Source organism: Lissotriton helveticus, chromosome 3_1, assembly GCF_964261635.1.
Source record: "Lissotriton helveticus chromosome 3_1, aLisHel1.1, whole genome shotgun sequence".
NCBI classification, from domain to species: domain Eukaryota; kingdom Metazoa; phylum Chordata; class Amphibia; order Caudata; family Salamandridae; genus Lissotriton; species Lissotriton helveticus.
This window is the reverse complement of record NC_136061.1, coordinates 18,176,679-18,199,414: the sequence shown is the minus strand read 5'-3', so window position 1 is coordinate 18,199,414 and position 22,736 is coordinate 18,176,679. Positions and strand designations below refer to the sequence as shown.

General features: G+C 46.5%; 1 protein-coding gene across 1 annotated transcript in view; it reads left to right on the top strand.

The window, feature by feature from the left end:
* Window positions 1-22,736, top strand: part of LOC144822597 (scavenger receptor cysteine-rich domain-containing protein DMBT1-like) — a 754,829-nt gene that overhangs the window by 399,112 nt on the left and 332,981 nt on the right. Inside the window, exon 9 of the mRNA XM_078680324.1 lies at window positions 3,336-3,656. Coding sequence (XP_078536450.1) covers window positions 3,336-3,656 — 321 coding nt within the window. The remainder of the gene's footprint in view (window positions 1-3,335; window positions 3,657-22,736) is intronic.

Sequence of the window (22,736 nt, the reverse complement as noted above, 5' to 3'; positions counted from 1 at the left end):
GGAATGCAAAGCAAATCAAACATTAACCCCAAAGGATATGGGTTACATCCATTGTTCTTTTGCTCACTATTTCACCCCAGTTTAGACCCAGCCATTTACAAATCAGTCTTGACCCTGTGCCTCGTGGGAATAGTCCTGACTGACCTCCAAAGCCAGGTCCTCCCTGGATGGGAAACAAGCATCCTGGGACTTGTTTCGAGGCATTTCTCCTCATCAGCCAGTGCCAGTTTGAATCCAGTGACACAGTGAGCCCGGGACTCATGTCTGGGGATATTCAGCGCACTTAGGGCAAGAAAGCAAAATACACACAGATGATGGACAAAATGCAGACCAAATCAAACATTCACCTACAGTCAAGATATCTGGGTTAATTCCAATATTTTTTTCTCACCATGCCACCCCAGTTTGGGCCTAGCCACATGCAAATGAGTCTTGATTCTGTGCCTCAAGGGAACAGTCTAGCCCGAAGGGCCAAGCCAAGTCCACCCTGGACCAGAAATAAGCATTCTTCGACCAGTTTCAGGACATCACCCCTCATCAGCTAGGCTAGTTCAAATCCAGTGACACACTAAGCCTGGGGCCCACGTCTGGGCATACCCGGTGCCCGCCACTGGGCATACCCGGTGCACTTAGGGCGAGAAAGCAAAAGGCATAGGGGTAATGGATGGAATGCAGAGCACATCAAAGATTCACCCAGGTCAAGAGATGTGGGTCATACCATCATTCTTTTGCTCACAATGCCACCCCAGTTTGGTACCAGCGAGGGGAGGATAACTCAAGAGTAAGTTACCTCTGAAATCCCTGGTGTTTGTGCCGCCAGTTTGTTTGGTTGGCTGAAGAGAAAAGACACTGTAGTGCTGTGTGCACCCACACAGTCATAAGGAGAGTCACTAGGTTGCTGACATCTTCCGTGGGCACAAGCCACGCCCCTCAATAAAATTCCATTTCTGACCTCCCTTCTAGCATTACTGATATGACTCACTCCTTCTGTCATTCTTTCATGACCGAGGGGTCATTCACACAGTGTGATTGACAGAGCAGAGCCTTTAACATGACCAGTCTCATGCCACCCTGCCAGGCTGTGAGTGGAGGTAGGAAGTCATGTTGCCGGCTGTCCACTGCCATGGGTGCTGGTTGCAGACCCCTGGTCTAGTAAGGCCTGACTGCTCTTTGCCACTCTACCAGGACTGAGGTAAGGATTTATTAGTGTCAATCCAAGGATCTTCTTTGAGGTATCCTGGTAGTATTAAATGGTGAGGCCAAACCAGCATCACCACATAATACTCCACTCTCCTGGAACCTTTGCATTGCATGTGTGCGGGAGTGCAAAGCACACATCTAATCTGTGGGACATTTCATTGTTTTTAACTGCATTGAAACATGCAATGGAAGGGTTTGCTTCCATTACACCTCCTGTGCTCGACAGACCACACACACCTCTGTACCTTTTTGTGAGGTTGTGCATCATAGACGGCAACCTTTCTAGTGCCCCTGCCTGCACAATGACAACAGCAGCAGCAGCAGCAGTCCATTGATAGTGAATATGGCCTCATGCTGTTCTCCTCTTCACATTATGCAGTGCAGCAACTTTCGCAAAGAATTATGGATCTGGGCCGCATCATTTGCCCATAGCACCCTCAGCTCCAGCTCAGTGTCTCACTTTCTATGGCATGACCTGGGGCCATATCATGATGCCATGCTGGCACAGGGCGGGTGCTTAGATTTCATTTTTCCATCTTCAGCGCAGACATTGAACAGAAAGAGTCAGTGCCAGCCCTGTGCTTCCAGGCGCTGCTCTTCCACACCAGGGATCCAAGGAAAGGCCCTGGAATGGATCACCTCCTTTCTCTCCGACAGAACCCAGAAAGTCCGCCTCCCTCCCTTCCGCTCAACGGCCACCAGGATCATCTGCGGCGTACCCCAAGCTCCTCGTTCAGCCCAACACTCTTCAATATCTACATGAGCCCCCTCGCCGCCATCGCACGCAAACACAACATCAACATCATCTCCTACGCCGACGACACCCAACTACTACTCTCCCTCACAAAGGACCCAGCCTCAGCCAAAACCAACCTCCAGGAAGAAATGAGAGACGTCGCAGAATGGATGAAGGTCAGCCGCCTGAAACTGAACTCAGACAAGACGGAGGTCCTCATCCTCGGACAATCCCCCTCCGCCTGGGACGACTCCTGGTGGCCCACTGCGCTGGGCTCCGCGCCTACTCCCACGGACCACGCACGTAACCTGGGATTCATCCTGGACTCCTCCCTCTTGATGACCAGGCAAGTCAACGCCGTCTCATCATCCTGCTTCAACACCCTGCGCAAGCTCCGAAAAATCTTCAGATGGATCCCCACTGAGACAAGAAAGACCGTCACCCAGGCCCTTGTAACCAGCCGACTGGACTAAGGAAACGCCCTCTACGCAGGAACCACAGCCAAACTCCAGAAATGACTTCAGCACATACAAAACGCCTCCGCCCGACTCATCCTCGACATGCCCCACCACAGCCACACATCCGCCCACCTAAGAAACCTGCACTGGCTCCCCGACAACAAGAGGATCACGTTCAAGCTCCTCACCCACGCACACAAAGCTCTCCATGACAAAGGACCCGAATACCTCAACAACCGCCTCTCGTTCTACACCCCAAACCGCCAGCTCCATTCAGCCAGCGTCGCCCTCGCCACAGTCCCATGGATCCGCAGAACCACTGCCGGAGGAAGGTCTTTTTCCTACCTGGCCGCCAAGACATTGAACTCACTCCCCGCACACTTTCAACTGACCCAGGACCATCTCACCTTCAGGAAGCACCTCAAGACCTGGCTATTCGAGCAATGACAGCACCCCTCCTTTTAGCGCCTTGAGACCCTCACGGGTGAGTAGCGCGCTCTACAAATGTACTGATTGATTGATTGTTGGTTCTTGTTCTCTCCCCTTCTCTCATTCTTTCTCTTCCTCATTTGTTCTCACCCTCCCTTTCTTATCTATCTCTCATGTTCACTCTTGTTCTCTGCCCCTCTCCTTACTCTCCCTTCACCCATCTTTAGCTCTCTATCCCCCTGTTCTCTCTTCTCCTTTCTCGTATTCTTCTTTCTCACCCTCTCTTTCTCACCTCTCTCCTGCTCACTCTTGTTCTCACTCTCTCCCTATCTGTCACTCTCTCTTTATCTTTCTCTGTCTCTTACATTCTATGTCTCTCTCTCTCTGCCTCCTCCTTGCCTCTCTGTGATTGGGTGAGATTCATATGATGAGACTGTGCTGGGAGGGGTTCCTAATTATGAAATTTCTGTTCTGCTAAATAAGTAAACTTTAATTTCTCTGCTTCTTTGCAGTTGATTCTGATTTTGTTCGTCTCTCTAATGCTGCGGATCCTTGTGCTGAGGTTGTGCTGGTTACTGTAGATGGCTTTGAAGGAACAGTCTGTGACGTGTCTTGGGATATGAACGATGCCGCTGTGGTCTGTAGACAGCTGGGGTGCGGAGCGCCAATCTCAGCCCCAGGAGGGTCTGTCTTTGGAGCCTTCGGGTACAAGTCTCCTAAAATAACCAATGTGGACTGCAGAGGAGACGAGCCCAGCGTGTTCCAGTGTGCCTACAGCACCAGAACACAACCATCTTGTGGCCATAAAAGGGATGCGTCGGTACAGTGCACAGGTAGGAAACGCAGCAGATCTACAAAGTAATACAAAAAAAATCAGTTGTTTAGTCCATATGTAGGCAAAACCTATGAGAGTAAATTGTGACTCACCAGGCTTCGTCCTGCTCTTGATTGCTCTTTATTTGTTGGACAGTGCCACTTTGTGACATCCTGTGTAATTACACAAACTCTTCACTCTTTCTCACTCCTGGACTAACTTAGAACCCAAGCCAGTCTCTCACTTACATATCTGGCCCATTTTTTGTGCCCTCATGAAACATGGCTCTTTGGGGCATATTACCAACGATTAGCGATATTTATCGCTAACTAGGCTTAGCAACAATTTTTTTATCTCTAAGCATCGCCGGAAATTATCGCTGAGCTAACTTGCTATTAGCAAGGCTTATCTCCAAAGCGATAAATTTTCCGGCGATAGCGTAAATATCGCTGAGAATACAGCGATATTCACGCATAAGTGACAAAATGCTCTTAGCCATGTTATCCACCTCCCATTGGATAACATGGCAAAGAACTGGTCAGAGCAGGCATTCGTTTTTGGCGATAGCGTGAATATTTCCATTGCTATGCCTGCCTTGCTAATAGGCGATAGCGACGTTAGCGATTGCTTTCAGTCGCTAACAGGTTGGGTACGCCCACTTTGCATGTCATTAGCGATAAATATCGCTGACATGCAAAGCGGGCCCCAACCCGCTCGCTATCGCCTAAAAGCTGTCGCTAACTGCTGTTAGCGACAGCTTGCTAATAGAGCGATAGAACTATAGAATTATTGCCGCTTAGCGGCCGAAAACGGCCGCTAAAGCGGCGATATTTGCCTATAGCCCTGCTTAGTAATATGCCCCTTTGTTCTTCAAACTGGTTGCAATACCTTCTCTAATGGTGAGCCTGCACTGTGGATTCAAAACATGAAGTTCATACTCAAAGTTTCTGCATTTTTAACCCCAGACGCAGGTTCTGCAGAATAGACCATTATTACCAATGTTGAGGGAGGTATTTGATGGAAACTGTCAGCGACAGCGACCGGTTCATCTCAGCTTGTGTAAGTCTTCACTCATCCATGCCTCTGTGTGTAATCTCCACTCCTCTCTCCATGGGGCTGTGAAGGAGCTGTATCAACCCTGAGGGATCCAGGTCTGAATGTTGAAAAGATTCCACCTCTCTTCCCTCTTCCTCCCTTCATGTCCAGTCATATCTTTATGATATATGGTCTTTTATTAATACTTGTTCAGCTGTTCTGAATGCTGCCTCTCTTAAAGAACTTAGGGGCAAATTTACAATAACTGGCGCATCTCTGCATATCAGCAGGGATGCGCCAGTTATTATCCGTCACGGCTCCACCACCATGGAGCGCCACATTTACAAAGAGGCGCACCATGGGGCAAAAATGGACAGATGCGTGAGGCATCTGCTGCCGTAAAGGCGGCGCATTGCTGGAGTTGCATCGCAAGCGTCATGCAGCTCCAGCAAGACTCGGGGGTGCCCTATCCTTAAAATGCTGCGTCAATCCTTACGCCTCCTTCAAGCAGGCGCAGGGTTATGACGCAGCATGGCCGTAAAAGTGGCTGAGTGAAATCTTGTAGATTTCACTCAGCCAATTTTAGGAGGCGTTCCTGCGCTGGTACGCCCCCCCCCTGTGCCGGAACGCCTACATGTGGCGCAGGGCTTTACAACGTGACGCATCTCCCAGATGCGTCACGTTGTAAATACCCCGCAGCATGGTGCAGGCTTTGTGCTGCCTCTGCATCACAAAAGTGACGCAACGGCAGCGTAAAAGAGGCGCAAGGGGTTTGTAAATCTGACCCTTATTCTGGATCTTAACTCTGATATTATATCTAAGACTGGAACCTGGATGGAGGGGCGTGGCTAAGATGGCGGCAAGTGCGAATGCACATTAAGCAGCTTTGCTGCAGGCCCACCAAGAATCCTGTCTATCATCAGAAACAGCCTGATAAATATAACGCCAGCTGCGGTGCGTTTCCTCCAGACACTCCCGCGATCTTCGAGGATTAAGCTCGGATGCTACTGAACGTGCTGGATGCCTCCAGTGGATAAGCGGGCCTACATAGAGCCTGGTTATGGAGATTGCACTTCTCCCGTGAGCGGGAGCTCAACATTAGGCCTATCCTCTGCTTCACCTGACCAGAGTTCGAGCTGTAGAGGGCAGGGCGGGCCCCTTCACCTATCACTGGATTCACGGGGAGGGTGGCTTTGCCGGCAGAACCGCCCTGGAGGTTGTTTAAAGCGATTACGAAATTATTCTAATAACCGTCACATTTAGTTAGGAGCAATGGCTTTGCCTGCTTGAGTATAGGGAGCAAGGCGCTCAGAGTTTAGTCTTTCTTCCTTGGCTATGCAAACTTTATCTCAATAAGTTGCTGGAACACTGGTCCCCACAAGGCAATGTATTCTAAATGATATAAAATGACTTCAGGAATATCTGTGTCAATTTTTACAACTTTTTAAAAAAATGCCTTGTGGGGACCTGTGTTTCATCAAGTGTGTTTATATCTTTGCTCAGCTCTGCCCCCGGAGACAGGCGGTGGTACTGCAGCCTTAAACACACTTTGCATTTAAACACACTTTGCTTATCAGAAACACATGCTAGCAGTAGAAAGGAGTATCATTTCAAAGGGAAAGCCGCATAATCCAGTATTTATCCAAATATTTTTCATGCAAATTAACGTTTTCTCTATTCATTCAAATAAAACTGCATGTGCATGTTGCTATTAAATTTAGACTTTTTTGGTCTGAAAATAGTTAGTTGTTTTGTAAAAATTGCTAAAAAGATAGTTTAGAATCCAAGAAAATGTCACTATTGCTGTTTGATAGTGGTAAACGACAATTATAAAGAATTAAAGAATGATGGTGCACTGCACGGTGATCAAATATAAGCTGATCTGATCGTTTTTTGAAATATCTAAAAGTCATCAATGCAAATTGTTACATTTTAATGCTTGTACCATGATTTCGTAGTTTTTGTGTTGCTTTGCCTTTGTTCACATAATAATATGCAGTATTGGATCTGTTCTTTTAGATGAAGGTGCCACCTTAGGGTCATCAGGTCGGTGTTCTGCGTTTTGTGTTTTCTATGAAACATTGTAAATGTTAATGTACAGTTGCTCTACCAGCCATCATCTGTATAAGTCAGAGAAATATTACTGAATGTTGTGCTCAGTCGTTTGTGGTATTGGGTTCCGTCAGGTCTACATACTCTGCAAAAACTCTCAAACACCATAGAATAGAAGTTGGCACGGAAACTGGAAATGCAAAAGACAAGTTTATTAGGACCCCATGGGGTGGTGGTACATTCCTACAGCACCCTTCGGTAATCACAACGGACATCGGTGCGTGACCTCTTTTATACAGTTTTACAGCAATAAAAAGGGTAGGCGGTATACTTTTGAACAGTTTAGGTACATATAAGGGCATTTTTGGAACACAGCCAACATGTGGGAGGAGTCTAGTATCACTGGTCAGTTCTGGAGAACATTCCTGAGAGGTGACCATTCACTAATCTAAATGTTCGAGTGCGCATGCGTGAGCTTGACCAGTGCTAAAAATAACCAGTTGCTGGGCAAGTTAGATGGTCATTGGTACAGAGAAAGGACAAAAGGGCATGCTGACCACGAGGCAGCATGTTCATTGAAAATGGAAGCCAGGGAATACAAAATGGCTTCCACAAACATGGTCAAGTTAACGATGAAAGTTCGTGTAGCTGAGCTAAATGCTAACCTAATCACTGCCAAGTTATGACACGTTGACAAACGTTATATTCCCACATATTCAGCAGATATGGTTTTTTCTCTTGCCTAAGTTCTTACCAATCAATTTGGCTGCATATAGAAATAGCCAGCACACCTTTTAAGTAACTTATTTGCTGTGGTGTCATTTTACAGCTTCTTCTGAAACCCTCTCTCTGTTGGTTTTCTCCTCCAAATAGTCTTCTTTGCCAAATACATCTGTGTATCTATGTTCTCAAAGAAATCCTTCTAGCTGCACGTATGCCAATAATATTGGCTTTGTCAATCCTTTTTTACTTTTAGCAATAGTCCATGCAAAGGTCATTTTACATCATGGATCATGTGCTAACATTCAGTTTGGCCACCGAGCACCTTGTTTAGCTCTTTTAATGATTTGCAACAGGTTGAAAGTAATTCAGTTTGCCTGCATGTGAATTCATTTATGGTGCAGAATATAAATGAGCAACGCCACCCATTTTTCTACAAACTTTAGTAACATCAACAATATTGACAGAGAAAAAAATGGATTCTGCAAATTGCATAGAAGCACACGATTTAAAAAAAAAAGAAAAGCCAAAGAAGTTAAAGCATGCCAGGGCAAAGCAGACATATTAAACTCCAGAGTTGCACTCCGTCATATAATACATTATCTTCTGCCCATTTGAAAGGAAATACAATTCCATATTTGATATTTAAGGAAATCAACTTTTACTTGAAAACCCAACCTATCCTTTAGCACTAGTGACAGAAAGGAAACCCGAGCAGAGTCCAGAGCAGGATCTGGGTATGGCCACTCGCAGATGCCCGATCATGCATCACAAAAAGTCATAAAGCATCAAACGAGACGTGGAGCATAACAACTCCCAGAATGCAGAGGGAGAGGGGCTGCACAAGCACACACCTTGAAGTGTAGCCTACAGAGCAGCAGCACAGGATGTGGCTGACTTTATATCCTGTTAGCAGCTGCACCTGAGGCACCAAACAGACACTCAGGTGATCACAGCCTCGAGATCAGTGCAATGTCATGATGAAAAAAAGAACATTTAAATATATAATTTGAGAGTCCCCTTCACAATTCCATGTGTATATGTAACTCACGTTGCTGTTAAATATCTTATTGGAAATAATAAAATCTGTCTAGGACACAGGTGTTTCAGAATTTGCAAACGGTGAATAGTAGATATGAAACACTTTGACAGACTGAGTGGTGGATGGTGTTTACTTTCTTTTTTATGATTTAAAAGGTAATTTCCCAGCTTAATGCAGAATAGAACTCTGGGGAAACAATTGCATTACTGCAGACGTCCCTTCAATTTGGGAAAATGTGCCCACAAAAGGGTGGAGGGAGAAAAACCTGTGACATACAAAACAAATAGGAAGGAGGAGAGTAAACGAAGGCAACAAAAAGGGAATCATAGAAACCCTCCCTTGCTAAGCTCTGGTATTACGCGTTGGTGGATTCTGCCTCTGCTTGATCAGATCTCTTGATTCACGAGGGATCAATTTGGAGCTCTCCGGTGAGTGTTTTTAATCCTAGAAGCCAATTTCCACTTATAATAGAGAACGCCTGCTTCTTTTCTCGCAACGCAAGTATTTCTTCCTTTTTTTCTCCTGGTAGTGAAAGAAGATCTAAGGAATCGTAAATTGAAAACATGTAGGGGCTAGCAAATATTCTATTATTTTTGTTTCCCTCACTCTCCCATGACTGAAAGGGCTAAAAGGATTGTTTCATAACTCTCCGGAGTGTCATCAACATGTTTCTGCTCTTCTTCGTGCCCTCACAGATCATGACTCATGAACAATCTTCAGGAAAGGTCCCAATATGCACTTTTCCCTAGCCACTGCACCCTAGGTTGCATCTTGAATGTTGGGTGAGGGTTTCAAACTCTCTTGAGGTACATATGATATACCTCAGAGGGAAACATCTCTTCTACTCTGGCTGTTTAAAAGAGCCCTAACGGTGTCTTAGTGAGAGGTGCTAGTTTATATTCACACACCTCACCGCTTTTAGATTGGGTTAGCCTCACGTCTCCTAGGACCACTGATTTCTATCCTGATCCAGTCCTGTTTTTTGCCCACATTAGGTAGATTGTGAATAATTTTGGAGAACTGACAGCTATAATCTTATGTTGCGTTGATTTGTACAGCGCAATATTCACCTGCGAGGCATCCAGGCCTTGAGCATACATTTGGTCCCCGCAGAGTTATTTGAAGAGCGAGGGCTTCAGCTTCTTAAACTCATGAAGTGAGGAGGAGGCTCTGATGTGTTGTAGAAAGTTGTTCCATGCTTTGGGTGCAATGTAGGGGAACAAGCAACCTTCTGATCTGCTTTTGTGAATATAGGGGTTGTGTATAAGTGAGAGTGAGTCTGAGCATAGGTGTCTGGTAGGGTGGTGAAAGTGTATGCAGGTGTTGAGGTATGTTGGTCCTGTGTTGTGCAGAACTTTGTGAGTGTGTGTAAGGAGTTTGAATTGGCTGTGTGTGGACGGGTAGCTATTGGAGCTCTGTGAGGTAAGATGTGAGTGCTGTGAGGTGAGATGTGAGTGCTGTGAGGTGAGATGTGAGTGCTGTGAGGTGAGATGTGAGTTCTGTGAGGTGAGATGTGAGTGCTGTGAGGTGAGATGTGAGTGCTGTGAGGTGAGATGTGAGTGCTGTGAGGTGAGATGTGAGTGCTGTGAGGTGAGATGTGAGTGCTGTGAGGTGAGATGTGAGTGCTGTGAGGTGAGATGTGAGTGCTCTGAGGTGAGATGTGAGTGCTGTGAGGTGAGATGTGAGTGCTGTAAGGTAAGATGTGAGTGCTGTGAGGTGAGATGTGAGTGCTGTAAGGTAAGATGCGAGTGCTGTGAGGTGAGATGTGAGTGCTGTGAGGTGAGATGTGAGTGCGGTGAGGGAGGTTGACTATGCGCTTAGCGGCAGAGTTCTGTATGGTCTGAAGTCTGTGTAGGAGTTGCTTGTCGATTCAGGCCTAGAGTGCATTGCTATAGGCTAGACTTCTAGTGAGGAGTGCTTACATGACGAGTACTTTGGTGCATGTGAAGATTTTTTTGTAGCATATTTTGGATGTGAATGCAGGCAGTACCCAATGAGTTTGCTTGTGCCATGGTCTTGAGTTTGTCACCCAGGACGATCCCCACATTTCTGGCATGGTGGTTGGGTGTTAGTGTTGACCCTGTCAGCCACCAGGTGTGGTCCCATGGGGAGGTCTTCTTCCCAAACACCAGTACTTCTGTCTTCTCGGCGCTGATCTGTAGACACTTGGTTCTCATCCATTCATCTACCAAAGTTGTGACGTTGGTTCTGGTGGAGGTTGTTGTGTCCTTCAGGGAAAGGATGGGTTGGGTGTCATTGGCATAGGAGAGGATGGTGAGGCTCTGGTCTCAGATGTTGGTAAGTGATGTCATGTGGATATTGAAAGGGTTGGACTGAGAGATGAATCCTTGGGTACTCAGCAGATCAGGTTTGTGGTCTCTGAAGTGAAGGGAACTTATTAGGTTATTTCCATGAGGAAGGAGCAGGGACAGCTGAGTGTAGGTCCTTGGATTCTGATCTCTTGTTGTCGTCTGATGATTGTTTTGTGGGAGACCGTGCCATATGCCGAAATGCCGCAGAGAGGTCAAGGAGTGTGAGGGCTGCTGTTTCTCCTCGGTCCATGATGATCCAGATGCCATTGGTGGCTGCGATGAGGGCTGTTTTGATGCTGTGTTTTTTTCTGAAACCTGATTGAGTGTTGCTCAGTAGGTTTTATAGTTTGAGGTGGCTTGTGAGTTGCATTTTGATGGCCTTCTGTATCACTTTGGCTAGGTAGGGCAGCAGAGAGATTGGGTGGAATGTGCTTAGTTGGTTTGGGTCCGTTGATGGCTTCTTGAGAAGGGCATTGACTTCTGGATGCTTTAAGTCATGTGGTGGTTGTGATGGAGGTGTCAATGAGTGAGGTCAGTGCTGATTGGCAGTGCTCCAAGGTTGTAGACGCGGTGGGGGCATGGATTTGTTGGGGCCCTGAGTGGATGGTCAGCATGATTGTTGCTGTATCTTCTCTCGTGAGAGTTTTCCATTTGTTCAGGTGGCCATTTTGGAAAGTGATGGGCAGGCTGGGAATGAGATACCTGGGGTATGGTTTGTGTGTGACGTTGTTGTAGGTGTTTCCAATTTTACAATGGAATATGTTTGACAGTTTGTCGCAGAGATTTTGAGAGTGGTGATGCTGTTGGCAGAGGCAGAGGGTGTGTTGAATTCCTTGATGATCGAGAAGATCTCTTTGCAGCTGTTAGAGCTCCCTTCGATGCATTCTGCTAGTGCTTGTTTATTTGTCTCTCTCATTGCTGGGAGTAGTGTCAGAGTGTGGCCTTACAGGTGGCTTTATTGGTGATTTTGTGGCTGGCTTTCCATGTCCTTTCTAGCTAGGAGAGTGGGTGAAAGTTGCTCGGTTAGTTCGGGTCGGTTGATGGCTTCTTGAGAAGGGTTTTGACTTCTTCCAGTCATGTGGTGAATGTGATGGAGGTGATGATCTGAGTGAGGGCAGTGCTGTTGGCAGTGCTCTAAGTTTGTAGATGCAGGGGGGACATGGATTTGTTGGGACCCCGGAGTGGATGGCCCGCATGATCACTGCAGTATCTTCTCTGGTGAGGGTTTTCAATTTGTTCAGCTGGCCGCTTAGTGTGTGAAGTTGTTGTATGTGTTAGCGAATAGTTTTTTTCCCTATTACAGTGTGTTATTAAGAGCTTAGCAGCACAGAAGGCGGGGTCTTGAAGCAAGTGTGGCCATTAGATCTGCTATTGTTCAAATGATGGGGAAACAGGAGGATTGGATAGGGACAGTAGGCCTACTCTTGACATATTAAAACATCAACATTGTGTTTGGATTTAAACTATAGTGTGTACCTCCACATTTACCCTCACTTAACTTCTTTGTATTGTTAATTTGGTTGTTCGCCCCTGCTGTAGCCTGTGTCTTACTAACGATTAATTCATGGTAGTGGTGACATCTTCTAATAGTAGCGCAAGATTCATGAAAATTCCTTTAATGGCATGTGAGACTCACATTCTGGACTACCACCAGAAATGCTAATCTGCCTTACAGTCTTCATGTGAATGTGCTTTGTTGAGTTTCTTCTTTAATAGTGACCACTCAACCGTAGTTCTATCAAAAGACATGTAATATTTTGTGTTGAATGATGGGTTTATAAAAGTAGTCTGACTGCGCGACTTGTGAGTTTTTGGTACTTACTGTTGGTCCTGGGATTATCCTATTTTTTTTCCAATATTCTTTATTCGAATTTGAAAAATTCATAAAAGTCATATCATAACAGGGTATCATAAAAGCACATTAAAAAATATTTGTGAACAAATTTCCAAAATTGACAACAGGTTATTATAGCAATTTAAGATAAAATGGCAGTTCATGTGTTTTCCATCATTTTACGAATACGTGTGATAAGTCTAAAAAAAGTGCTAGTGCAGAAGACTAATTCTGCAGTGTCCAAAGAGAGCAGCAACGAATATGATTCTCCCAGGGAGAGGGGTCTGTGTTTCTTAAAATAAGGAGTTAACAACAATTTAACATATTTTAGATAAAATTTACAGAAAAAGAAAAAGTGCAGGTCGTTTTGTATGCTCACTCCATCACAGGGACATGGTTTATAGAGTGCTTTTGGACAATAACCCAAGGGAAAACATAACAAAACTCTAACGTTTCCAGCCCTTAGACGAAACAGAAGCGATCTTTCCCAGTTAGTCATTGGTAAAATGAGGTAAAGAGGTAGGGGATGCCTAAACAATTCATTATTCATGTATGTTACCTCAGTTGATTTACTTAATACCTTATTTAACCTCTCAGTATTGTGTCTCCATTTTATCGCTGGGCACAATTCTAGAGGTATCCAAGAAAAGATTGCCCTTGCCCACGCTACATAAACTTTTGTAGACTCCTGAGAGCCAAGGGATCTCCATACCTTTGTCACAACTGAGACAGTCACTTATAATTTCTTGCGTCAGGGTGGCTGAGTTATTCCTCCAAATGGAGAGCCAAAGTAACGCCGGTCTTGTCCCCAAAAAAATCACAAATAAAATGTAGATTGAGTTCCCTGTGACATATATATTCTGAGGTAGAGATCGGTGCACCCAAGATTCTCTTGTAGAATCGTTTTTCTTCTGATTGGATGCAGTGACTTTTTGCCAGGCCCCATATATCTGCCCCATAGGTAGCTACTGGGGCGCACTGTAATTAAAAAAATTTAAATAGCCTTAGTGGCACCTATTTTCCTCGGGCGTGGTAAGCTGAGGATTGAATTGATGGCCTTTGAGAACTTGCTCATGGAGTGGGCCAAATGCCCAGTCCACGAGCCGTTCGCAGCAAAGACCATCCCTAAATATGGGAAAGAGCTGGTAGAATGTAGTCTGTTATCTCCCACTGAGATGGAATTGGGGTTAGTATTGATGTTAATAGGGGCGCCTCCCACTGTATTAGGTTCAATGGACTTCCTACGTAGTTCTAATGATGTTCTTTGTGGTTCTAAGGAGAGTTTTCTTTGCGTCAATGGATTTCCTTTATAAGAACCGACTCTGCTCAAATAAGGAAGGCATCTTAAGTGCCCACTACCCCCTGTCCCACTTTATCTTTACGGATACTCATACTCTAAAATATAGCAGTGATTACAGATTAATAATACTAATCACCAACACACTGTCAGGAGTTCAAGAGTCACTAACCGTTGCGAAGTTTTCAAGTGTCCGTGCGCCGAAACAGAGTGTCTCCAATATCAGGTTGTCAGATTAGTGGCCCTGCCCTGCCTCGTACTGCCCCGGACGGCCACAGACGGCCCGCCCTTTGCCCGGGCTTAGCCCAGCTGTGCCCGCGCGCGTCCCGCGACGCGGTAGTAGACCCTTGCCTTTGAGCGCCTCCGGGCGTGGAAGTGGGCGGGAGAGGGCAGTGTCACGCAGCAAAGAGACCTGGGGGCTGTAGTCTCCCCCCTCAGCGGCCGCGTGTTGGTTCTAGCGGCGGCGGGGGAGACTAATGGCAGGTAACAATGGCCCCCTAGGTCAAGCGGCAGGTAAATGGTGTCCCGGCAAGCTCTGATGCAAAGAGAAATGCCCCCGCTCCACCGAAGTAGAGCCTCGCCTTTGAGCGCCTCCGGGCACGGAAGTGGGCGGGAGAGGGCGGTGTCACGCAGCAAAGAGACCTGGGGGCCGCGTGTTGGTTCTAGCGGCGGCGGGGGAGACTAATGGCAGGTAACAATGGCCTCCTGGGTCAAGTGGCAGGTAAATGGTGTCCCGGCAAGCTCCGATGCAAAGAGAAATGCCCCTATTGAAGAGACCTGTATTTTGACAATTAACTTCCAGCATAGGAAAGGACAGTTGTAACAGCTGAGCCATTCTTTACCTGTTCGCAGACTGTGAATGTGTGGCACAAACCTTACCTATTTGTGCTGGCAGTGACACAGGCTTCTCCAATATGTACAGTGACTGTCATTCACGCTGCACAAGTCCTTCAAGGAGGTTATGACGTGGTCTTTTATTTCTCCTTGGAGCTCCTTCCTAGTGCCATCATTCAAGGACCGACTGTGGCCCATGGAAGAATTCCCACTACCCTCTAAAACGTCCTTCTGTGTGTTATGCAAAGGTGGCCTTTGCATTTGGCTTTTTTAGATCTAGCTTGACCATGCATCTCTCTGTAAGCCCCATTTGTTACCAGCTATTTCAACTATACATATTGTCGGCTTTGGCTCTACCCCGAGGAGTGTTAGTCTCCCACCTCATACTATTGGCTACTTGTTATAGTGTTCCACCTTCCAGCAAATGCTTCCATTATAATACACAATGGACTATTTTAAATTCTAAAAGTACTGAAGTATTACACTGTTTGTCACATTCAGTTATTTATCTGCTGTGTGCACACTGTGCAAAAAGGAATCATTTTTGCTAGTTTTTCCATGCAGTGGCCAAACTAGTAGGGTAGCTTAACTGTAGTACTCATGTGCATAAAACATTTGTTAACATCTCTGCTACCGAAAAGCCAGACCTATTGGCTCTACCAGTATTTGTTTCTCTTGGCACAGCGGCAAGTGGTGTGATAAGTGACCAAATCTTAAAGGTATGTGGAAGTTTTAAATGATCCATAATGTTTTTAAACTTTAGTTTTATTGTTGTGCCTGCTGAACAGTAGTTTGTGTTGTGATGGATTCTGTAGCCTACTGTGCATTGTTGCGCACACTTTCAAAAGACCCATAGAATAAGTATAGTTGGAAATTTGCCTCAGGAGCAGTAGATAGACTCAAATTGTGACACCTCTTTTAAAATATTAGCACCAATAGCTAGTATCAGAAAGATGTGTAGTAATTTCTGAATGTTGTCCTCAGGCTGTCTGTTAATATTGGCCATTAAAAGAGTGCCCAGATGAATTTTTGTGCTATTGCTAAAGTTAATAACACAAATCTGAACTTGTTCAGAGAATGGATCAAGTTAATGAAGCCGTTTTAATTTGAAAAGTTATTTTAACTTAGGCTGTATGTCAAATGGGTTAGGACAGTGGTTCCCAAACTTTTTTGACCCGTGGCTCCCTTGACCTAATTGGCAGTTGGCCGTGGCTCCCCACCATTGTTTTACTCGCGCACCGGGGTGCCGCGGCGCACCCTTTGGGAACCACTGGTCGACATGAAGAATCAAGCCTAGATGTGATGAAGGATTCAGAGAGTAGCCATCACCGTCATAAAACTTTATTTGCAATCACAAAGATCTTATAAAGTGCATTTCAATGCATACATAGAGTAGTATAAAGCACTCCCACTAAAAGTAACCAGGCTAGAGAAAGGCTCAAGGAGATCTGTGGGGTTACTGTCAGGCTCTGCTTTCTGGCCTCACGGGGCTGTGCTGATATGCCTATAACCTCCCCTATGAACTACCTCAGAGTCCGAAATGTAATCACAGACAACCAAGTAAGTCCAACCGGGGAGGGAAAGGAAGGGGACAGCGGGGAGGGAGATCTGCAACGACAAATAACAGGCGTTTAGAAACACCCCTCCCTTAACTCTCAATGGAACCCCCCCTTCAGTGTCCCTTAAAGTAACAACCTCAAAAGACCCTTCTTCATACCTGAAAAGGAAAATACTAATGGTCGATTCACAGGAGACAAGAAGTGAGGAGGCACCAGAGAATCTACCCAACTGTAAGAAAGTAGCCGAAAAGAAACTCAATGACAACCTTGCACTCTAAGGGAATCGGGTTATGATCTATGAGGTTTCTCACACATACCAAAACTCAAACATAAACACTCTTCAACGGGGTAGTTACAATCCCTCTGAAGCGGTACCCCTCATGTGTCTCCTGTTCAGGATATACAATATAAACAACGTGTGCAGTTAAATCCAAAATTAATTATCTCAGAAACCATCACAACACTGTTTGAATAAGCGGCTGTGCGTTATCGTATTGGTGTTCAGGGCACACCTGTATCCAGAGCACCGTTCACCGCTGCTCAAGAGCTACCCCTGCTGTAGTAACCAAAGTCATGCAAATGCGGCCAATCCCCCGATAATCACCAAAGTTAAATGCACCCTGGTGATCGGGGTAGCATTAGCAGGTATGTCTCACTAAGTTCGCCGCCAAAGTAAGTAGACAAGGTTCTCTCAGCCGAGAGGAAAGAATCAGTATACCACCCAGGATCGTGGCCTGTAATCCACAAGTAACACAGCGATATCCCACAGAAATCAGAACTCCGTGTTTGAAACAAGGTCAAACCTCTTACCGCATTCTCAAGTACAAACCGACTGCTGGAATACGGGAACAAATAATCGGCACCGCCGACTCCGGGGAATTTGCCTTTATTTCCTGGGTTGCGCGCGCAACGTGCGTCATCAGCGTGACGTGCCGCATTGCCACATGGGGCTTGTAGTTTTGAGAATGCACGTCAGCCGGATCACAGCACGATCCCTCGCAAAACCTGACAGTTACAAGAAGTTTACGTGGGGTGGGCTCTGATCATGGGCGTCCGCAGAAATGTTTCCGGGGGGGCACATTTTTAACTTCATCACCCTCCCCCTTGCACCCTTATCCCCCTCCCCCTTGCACCCTTCTCCCCCTCCCCCTTGTACCCTACTCCACCTCCGTTTTGCACCCTTTTCTACCTTGCACCATTCTCCCCTCTGCCTTGCACCCTTCTCCCCTTCTCCCTTCCGCCTTTGCACCCTTCTCCTCTCTGCCTTGCACCCTTCTTCTCTCCCCCTGATCCTGCTCCCCCCCAATGCTCTCCACCAGGTCTCTGACCCTGCACGCACCCACACAACGCTCTCCACCAGGCCTCTGACCCTCCACCCACCCACCCACCCAACGCTCTCCACCAGGCCCCTGACCCTGCACCCACCCACCCAACGCTCTCCACCAGGGCTCTGACCCTGCACCCACCCAACGCTCTCCAACATGCAGCAGTCACGAGTGATGACCCCTCAACGAGGAGTGAGGCAAAGACAGAAGCTGGCAGAGTGCGGCTGCATCGGGGCATAGGCCTCGTCCTGGGCCGTGCTCTAGAGGACATAAAAAGAAGCGCAATAAGCAATCACCAGATAGGAGCGAGAAGAAAACACCGGGAGATGCGTGCCCTGGGGCAATGTCTGCCATGTGTGAGAATTAAAGGCGTTCTCCATCAGTGCCTAATTGGTGCCGGTGCTTTCCGGTGCTTAGCACCGGCACTTAATTGACAGGGCTGAGACTATGCATCTCGCATGTGCGTCACACATTGATGTATTTTAAAATTGACAGTAAGTCTGTACTCAGTGCGTGCAGCCTCAGTGTGTTAAATGGGAGTCAGTCACAGTGGTTAACAGTGACTGGTTGCAGCTGTGTGTGTGAGACGACTTCTCTTAATTAGCTGCCCTGCCCTGAGGCTGCCTGCCGTGCCATCCAAGATAATAAATGATGTTGAGATCATGGCGGCCGCAGCCCTTAGTTTACTTCACAGAGTGAGTTGGTGTGTGCAGTTGACTGCAAGGCAGCCTTCCCACACAGGTCAGCAACATGTCTCCATGCTACAGGCCAGCCTTCACTACCAGGTATGGGTGATCACAGTACCTCAATGTCTACTGCCATGGCCTAGCAACTCTACTACACCTCTGTATCCCACTCTGGGTCCCAGACTCAGGCCCAGCGAGGCCTCCAGGCCCCGGGGTTTGTCCGGCTCTTACAGTTTTGGATGCATGGTCTTGCAAGGTGAGCTCAATGAAAAGTGATGCTTCACTGGTTTTTCCCAGCAATGCGCCAATTTTCATAGATAATGCCCTGAATTTCCTCTTCCCCTGGGACTCTGACTGGTCATACTGGCTGTTGGAGAACCTGGGATGGTTGTTGATCTGTGCTGCACTTGGCCCTGGCTGCTCCATTCTGCATTCCATTGGTTTTATTTCCTATTTCTTATTGACTGTGGACTTATAGGCTATTTTTGCCTGTAGAGGCAAAAAAATCAAGTTGGGCTGACTAACAGTGTTTTTAGCAGATAATGGGCTTTTCATCTGTTTTCACCCCCTTACGTAAGAATTTGTTTCACCTTTACGCTAGCGGCAGTTTTTACCGCGGCTACCTGAATTTACTACCATTTAGCGAAATATTGTTAATACGTCAGTACCATGGCAATAGTTTTCGGTGATATGCAGCTTTAAGAAAATTGACGCTAACCCTAGTTAGTGGCAGTTCTGGTACATAACCCTCTGAGCATCCCGTACTGGGGTATAGTAGCTAAATCCCATATTATTTTCCTCATAATTGCCCATATCTTATCATGGAGAGTTGTGTACTTGGCCTTCTTCTAATAACTTGATTTGACCATCTTTAGGAGGCTGCTTTTTGCATCGTCCCCAACAAATAATGTGTATATAGGAGGAATGCTCTTTCTGACACAACAGTCTTTCTCATGACCACCAATGAGGGATCTAATGTGTTGTGGAGCAGCGGCCCTCTGGTAATCTATCCATCTCTATCTCTAGTTAGCATACAATATTTGAGAGCCTTCTGGCTTTGGCATATGTCCAGATAAAACTGCTAGCCATGTCTTCCATCTTTTTAAAGCCGGACTGAAGATGGCTGGAATGCCAGAAACCGGTCCTCGGAAGCTTGTTTCCAGTCCAGGGAAGACATGGCTTGGCATTTCGGGCTGGACTGTTCCCATGAGGCACAGGGTCAGACTGATTTGCATATAGCCATGTCTGAACTGGGGTGGCAGAGTGGGCTAAAGAACGGTGATGCATTAAACCCAGATCTTTTGACTGGGTGTGAGTGTTTGATTGATTCAGATGCTCCGTCCATCACCACCCCCTTTTGTACCGCTTTTGGCCACCATAAGTGTGGCAGGGTATGCTCAGAAGTGAGTCCCTTGCTCACTTTGCCACTGGATTCAAGCAAGCCGGGCTGAAGATGGCTGGAATGCCAGAAACCGGTCCTCGGAAGCTTGTTTCCGGTCCAGGGAAGACATGGCTTGGAAGTTCGGGCTGGACTGTTCCCATGAGGCACAGATCAGACTGATTTGCATATAGCCATGTCTGAACTGGGGTGGCAGAGTGGGCTAAAGAACGGTGATGAATTAAACCCCGATCTTTTGACTGGGTGTGAGTGTTTGATTGATTGAGATGCTCCGTCCATCACCACCCCCTTTTGTACCGCTTTTGGCCGCCATAAGTGTGGCAGGGTATGCTCAGACCTGAGTCCCTTGCTCACTTTGCCACTGGATTCAAGCAAGCCGGGCTGAAGACGGCCGGAATGCCAGAAACCGGTCCACGGAAGCTTGTTTCCGGTCCAGGGAAGACATGGCTTGGCAGTTCGGGCTGGACTGTTCCCATGAGGCACAGGGTCAGACTGATTTGCATATAGCCATGTCTGAACTGGGGTGGCAGAGTGGGCTAAAGAACGGTGATGGATTAAACCCAGATCTTTTGACTGGGTGTGAGTGTTTTATTGATTGAGATGCTCCGTCCATCACCACCCCCTTTTGTACCGCTTTTGGCCGCCATAAGTGTGGCAGGGTATGCTCAGACCTGAGTCCCTTGCTCACTTTGCCACTGGATTCAAGCAAGCCGGGCTGAAGACGGCCGGAATGCCAGAAACCGGTCCTCGGAAGCTTGTTTCCGGTCCAGGGAAGACATGGCTTGGCAGTTCGGGCTGGACTGTTCCCATGAGGCACAGGGTCAGACTGATTTGCATATGTCCATGTCTGAACTGGGGTGGCAGAGTGGGCTAAAGAACGGTGATGGATTAAACCCAGATCTTTTGACTGGGTGTGAGTGTTTTATTGATTCAGATGCTCCGTCTATCACCATCCCCTTTTGTTCCATCTTTTTAAAGCATCAGTTTTTCAATTCAAGTGGTATTGCCCTAAAAATGTATAGGACCGTGGGTAAGAATAGCATCTCAACTACATTGCACTGACTGCCAATCAACATAGGTAGAGTATCTATCCTCCATAGATCCTTTTTGCTTTATCAATTACCAGAGAGAGATTAGATTCAACTATTGGGACTATATCTGATGCGAGGCTAACAGGTAAACTGCTTTTCCACAGTATGAGCTTCAGTGGTTTTTACGTCATTGTTGACTACCACCTGAGTCTTTTTTTCCAATAAACTTCATTGGAATTAAGGGATATCACATAGAGTATGCATGATGCAAGGAGTCCATCTCAAGTTTTCTAACATCTCACTGTCCGTGCCGGCACCCATATAGGCATCAGAGATATCAATGCAAATGTCATGATTATAGATGAACCCAGTAAAGGATAACAAAACACAATAGGAGTTGCTCAAGAGTAAGGTATGTGGCTGCTGTTGGAGACCCAAGAGACCATAAAAATCGACCTCGACAACCTCCACAAAAATACAACAATACAGGAGTAAAAGCATATTCTGCATTCTATGTAATTCACAAATCCAACACTTATCGATTAACCCCCATCTGCATTTGTGTTAGGCCTCTACAATAAACAGAGTTGAGAAATCTTCCAATTGGTCCCTGGGGCCTGCAATTAGTACAGCCATCCAGGCAAAAATCATAAATAGCATGTAATGTCCGCAGAGTGAAGTACGTCTGGTGCACAAAACTGTAGGAGCTTAAAGCGTCCTTATTCTTCCTTGACGCTGCCACTGACTTCTGTTCGCTGCAATTACCAGTCTGTGGGGACTGCAACTCTGGTAATCTATCCATCTCTATCTCTAGTTAGTATACAATATTTGAGAGCCTTTCTGGCTTTGGCATATGTCCAGATAAAACTGCTAGCCATGTCTTCCATCTTTTTAAAGCATCAGTTTTTCAATTCAAGTGGGATTGCCCTAAAAGTGTATAGGACCGTGGGTAAGAATAGCATCTCGACTACATTGCACTGACTGCCAATCAACATAGGTAGAGTATCAATCCTCCATAGATCCTTTTGGCTTTATTAATTACCAGAGCGAGATTAGATTCAACAATTGGGTCTATATCAACTCCTCATCCTGCTGCTGAATTCCACCTCCAGTAACGCGGTACTGGGGACTACATCCCCCAGCGTCCCTCTGTGGCGCTTGCATCACGTCACTAGAAAGCGCCAGGAGGCGCTTTAAATCGCTTCAGGGCTCCCGCAGCACGGGACGCGCTGGAGATCACGTAGAAGGTACTCTGTGGTGCTTAAAGTCAGTGCAGTAAAATTATCATTTTCACTATAGAAATCCTGCCTATGAGGGACAAGGGCAGTTCCTGACAGAACCTGACCGAGGTCTGCACTACCTCCATGAATCTACCAACATTAAGTTGCAGGTATGTCCGGCCATGTGAGCTAGATGAACCCCAAGATAAAAGGACATCAGGTATCATCAGGGATATCCCAACCCAAGGCAGCTCATTGGGCGGCTGCCCAACCAGTCTCCCCAGTGGGAACAACTTGGATCTGCCTGGATTTATCACAATCCTGAGATTTCCCCAAAGGCCTGCATAACCTCAAAACAGAATATCCCCAACAGAACCTCCACTTCCTCAGATTAGACTTTCTTTGACCCCCGCACTCACGGTATCTAGTGTGGCACCCAGTAATGAGATATCTCCTTCACTGACTAGTACCCCAGCACACTGCGGTGTTCACTGGACTCGCTGAAAATCAACATTCATGTGGTGCGCCAATCTCCAGAAGCAACTGCTGCCTTACGAGACGATTAAACCTCAACCAAGCGGCATGTCTGTAACCGAGCCTTTAACCTCTCCCAACAACACCCATCTGCTGCACATCTAAAACTTCTTCGACAGGCCAAAAATGTCTACAATAGGAAAATCATCAGCACTAAAAAAAGAATTTACCAGAACTGAGCTGGATAATGCCAAAAATCGACCTCGCAAACTTTGACTT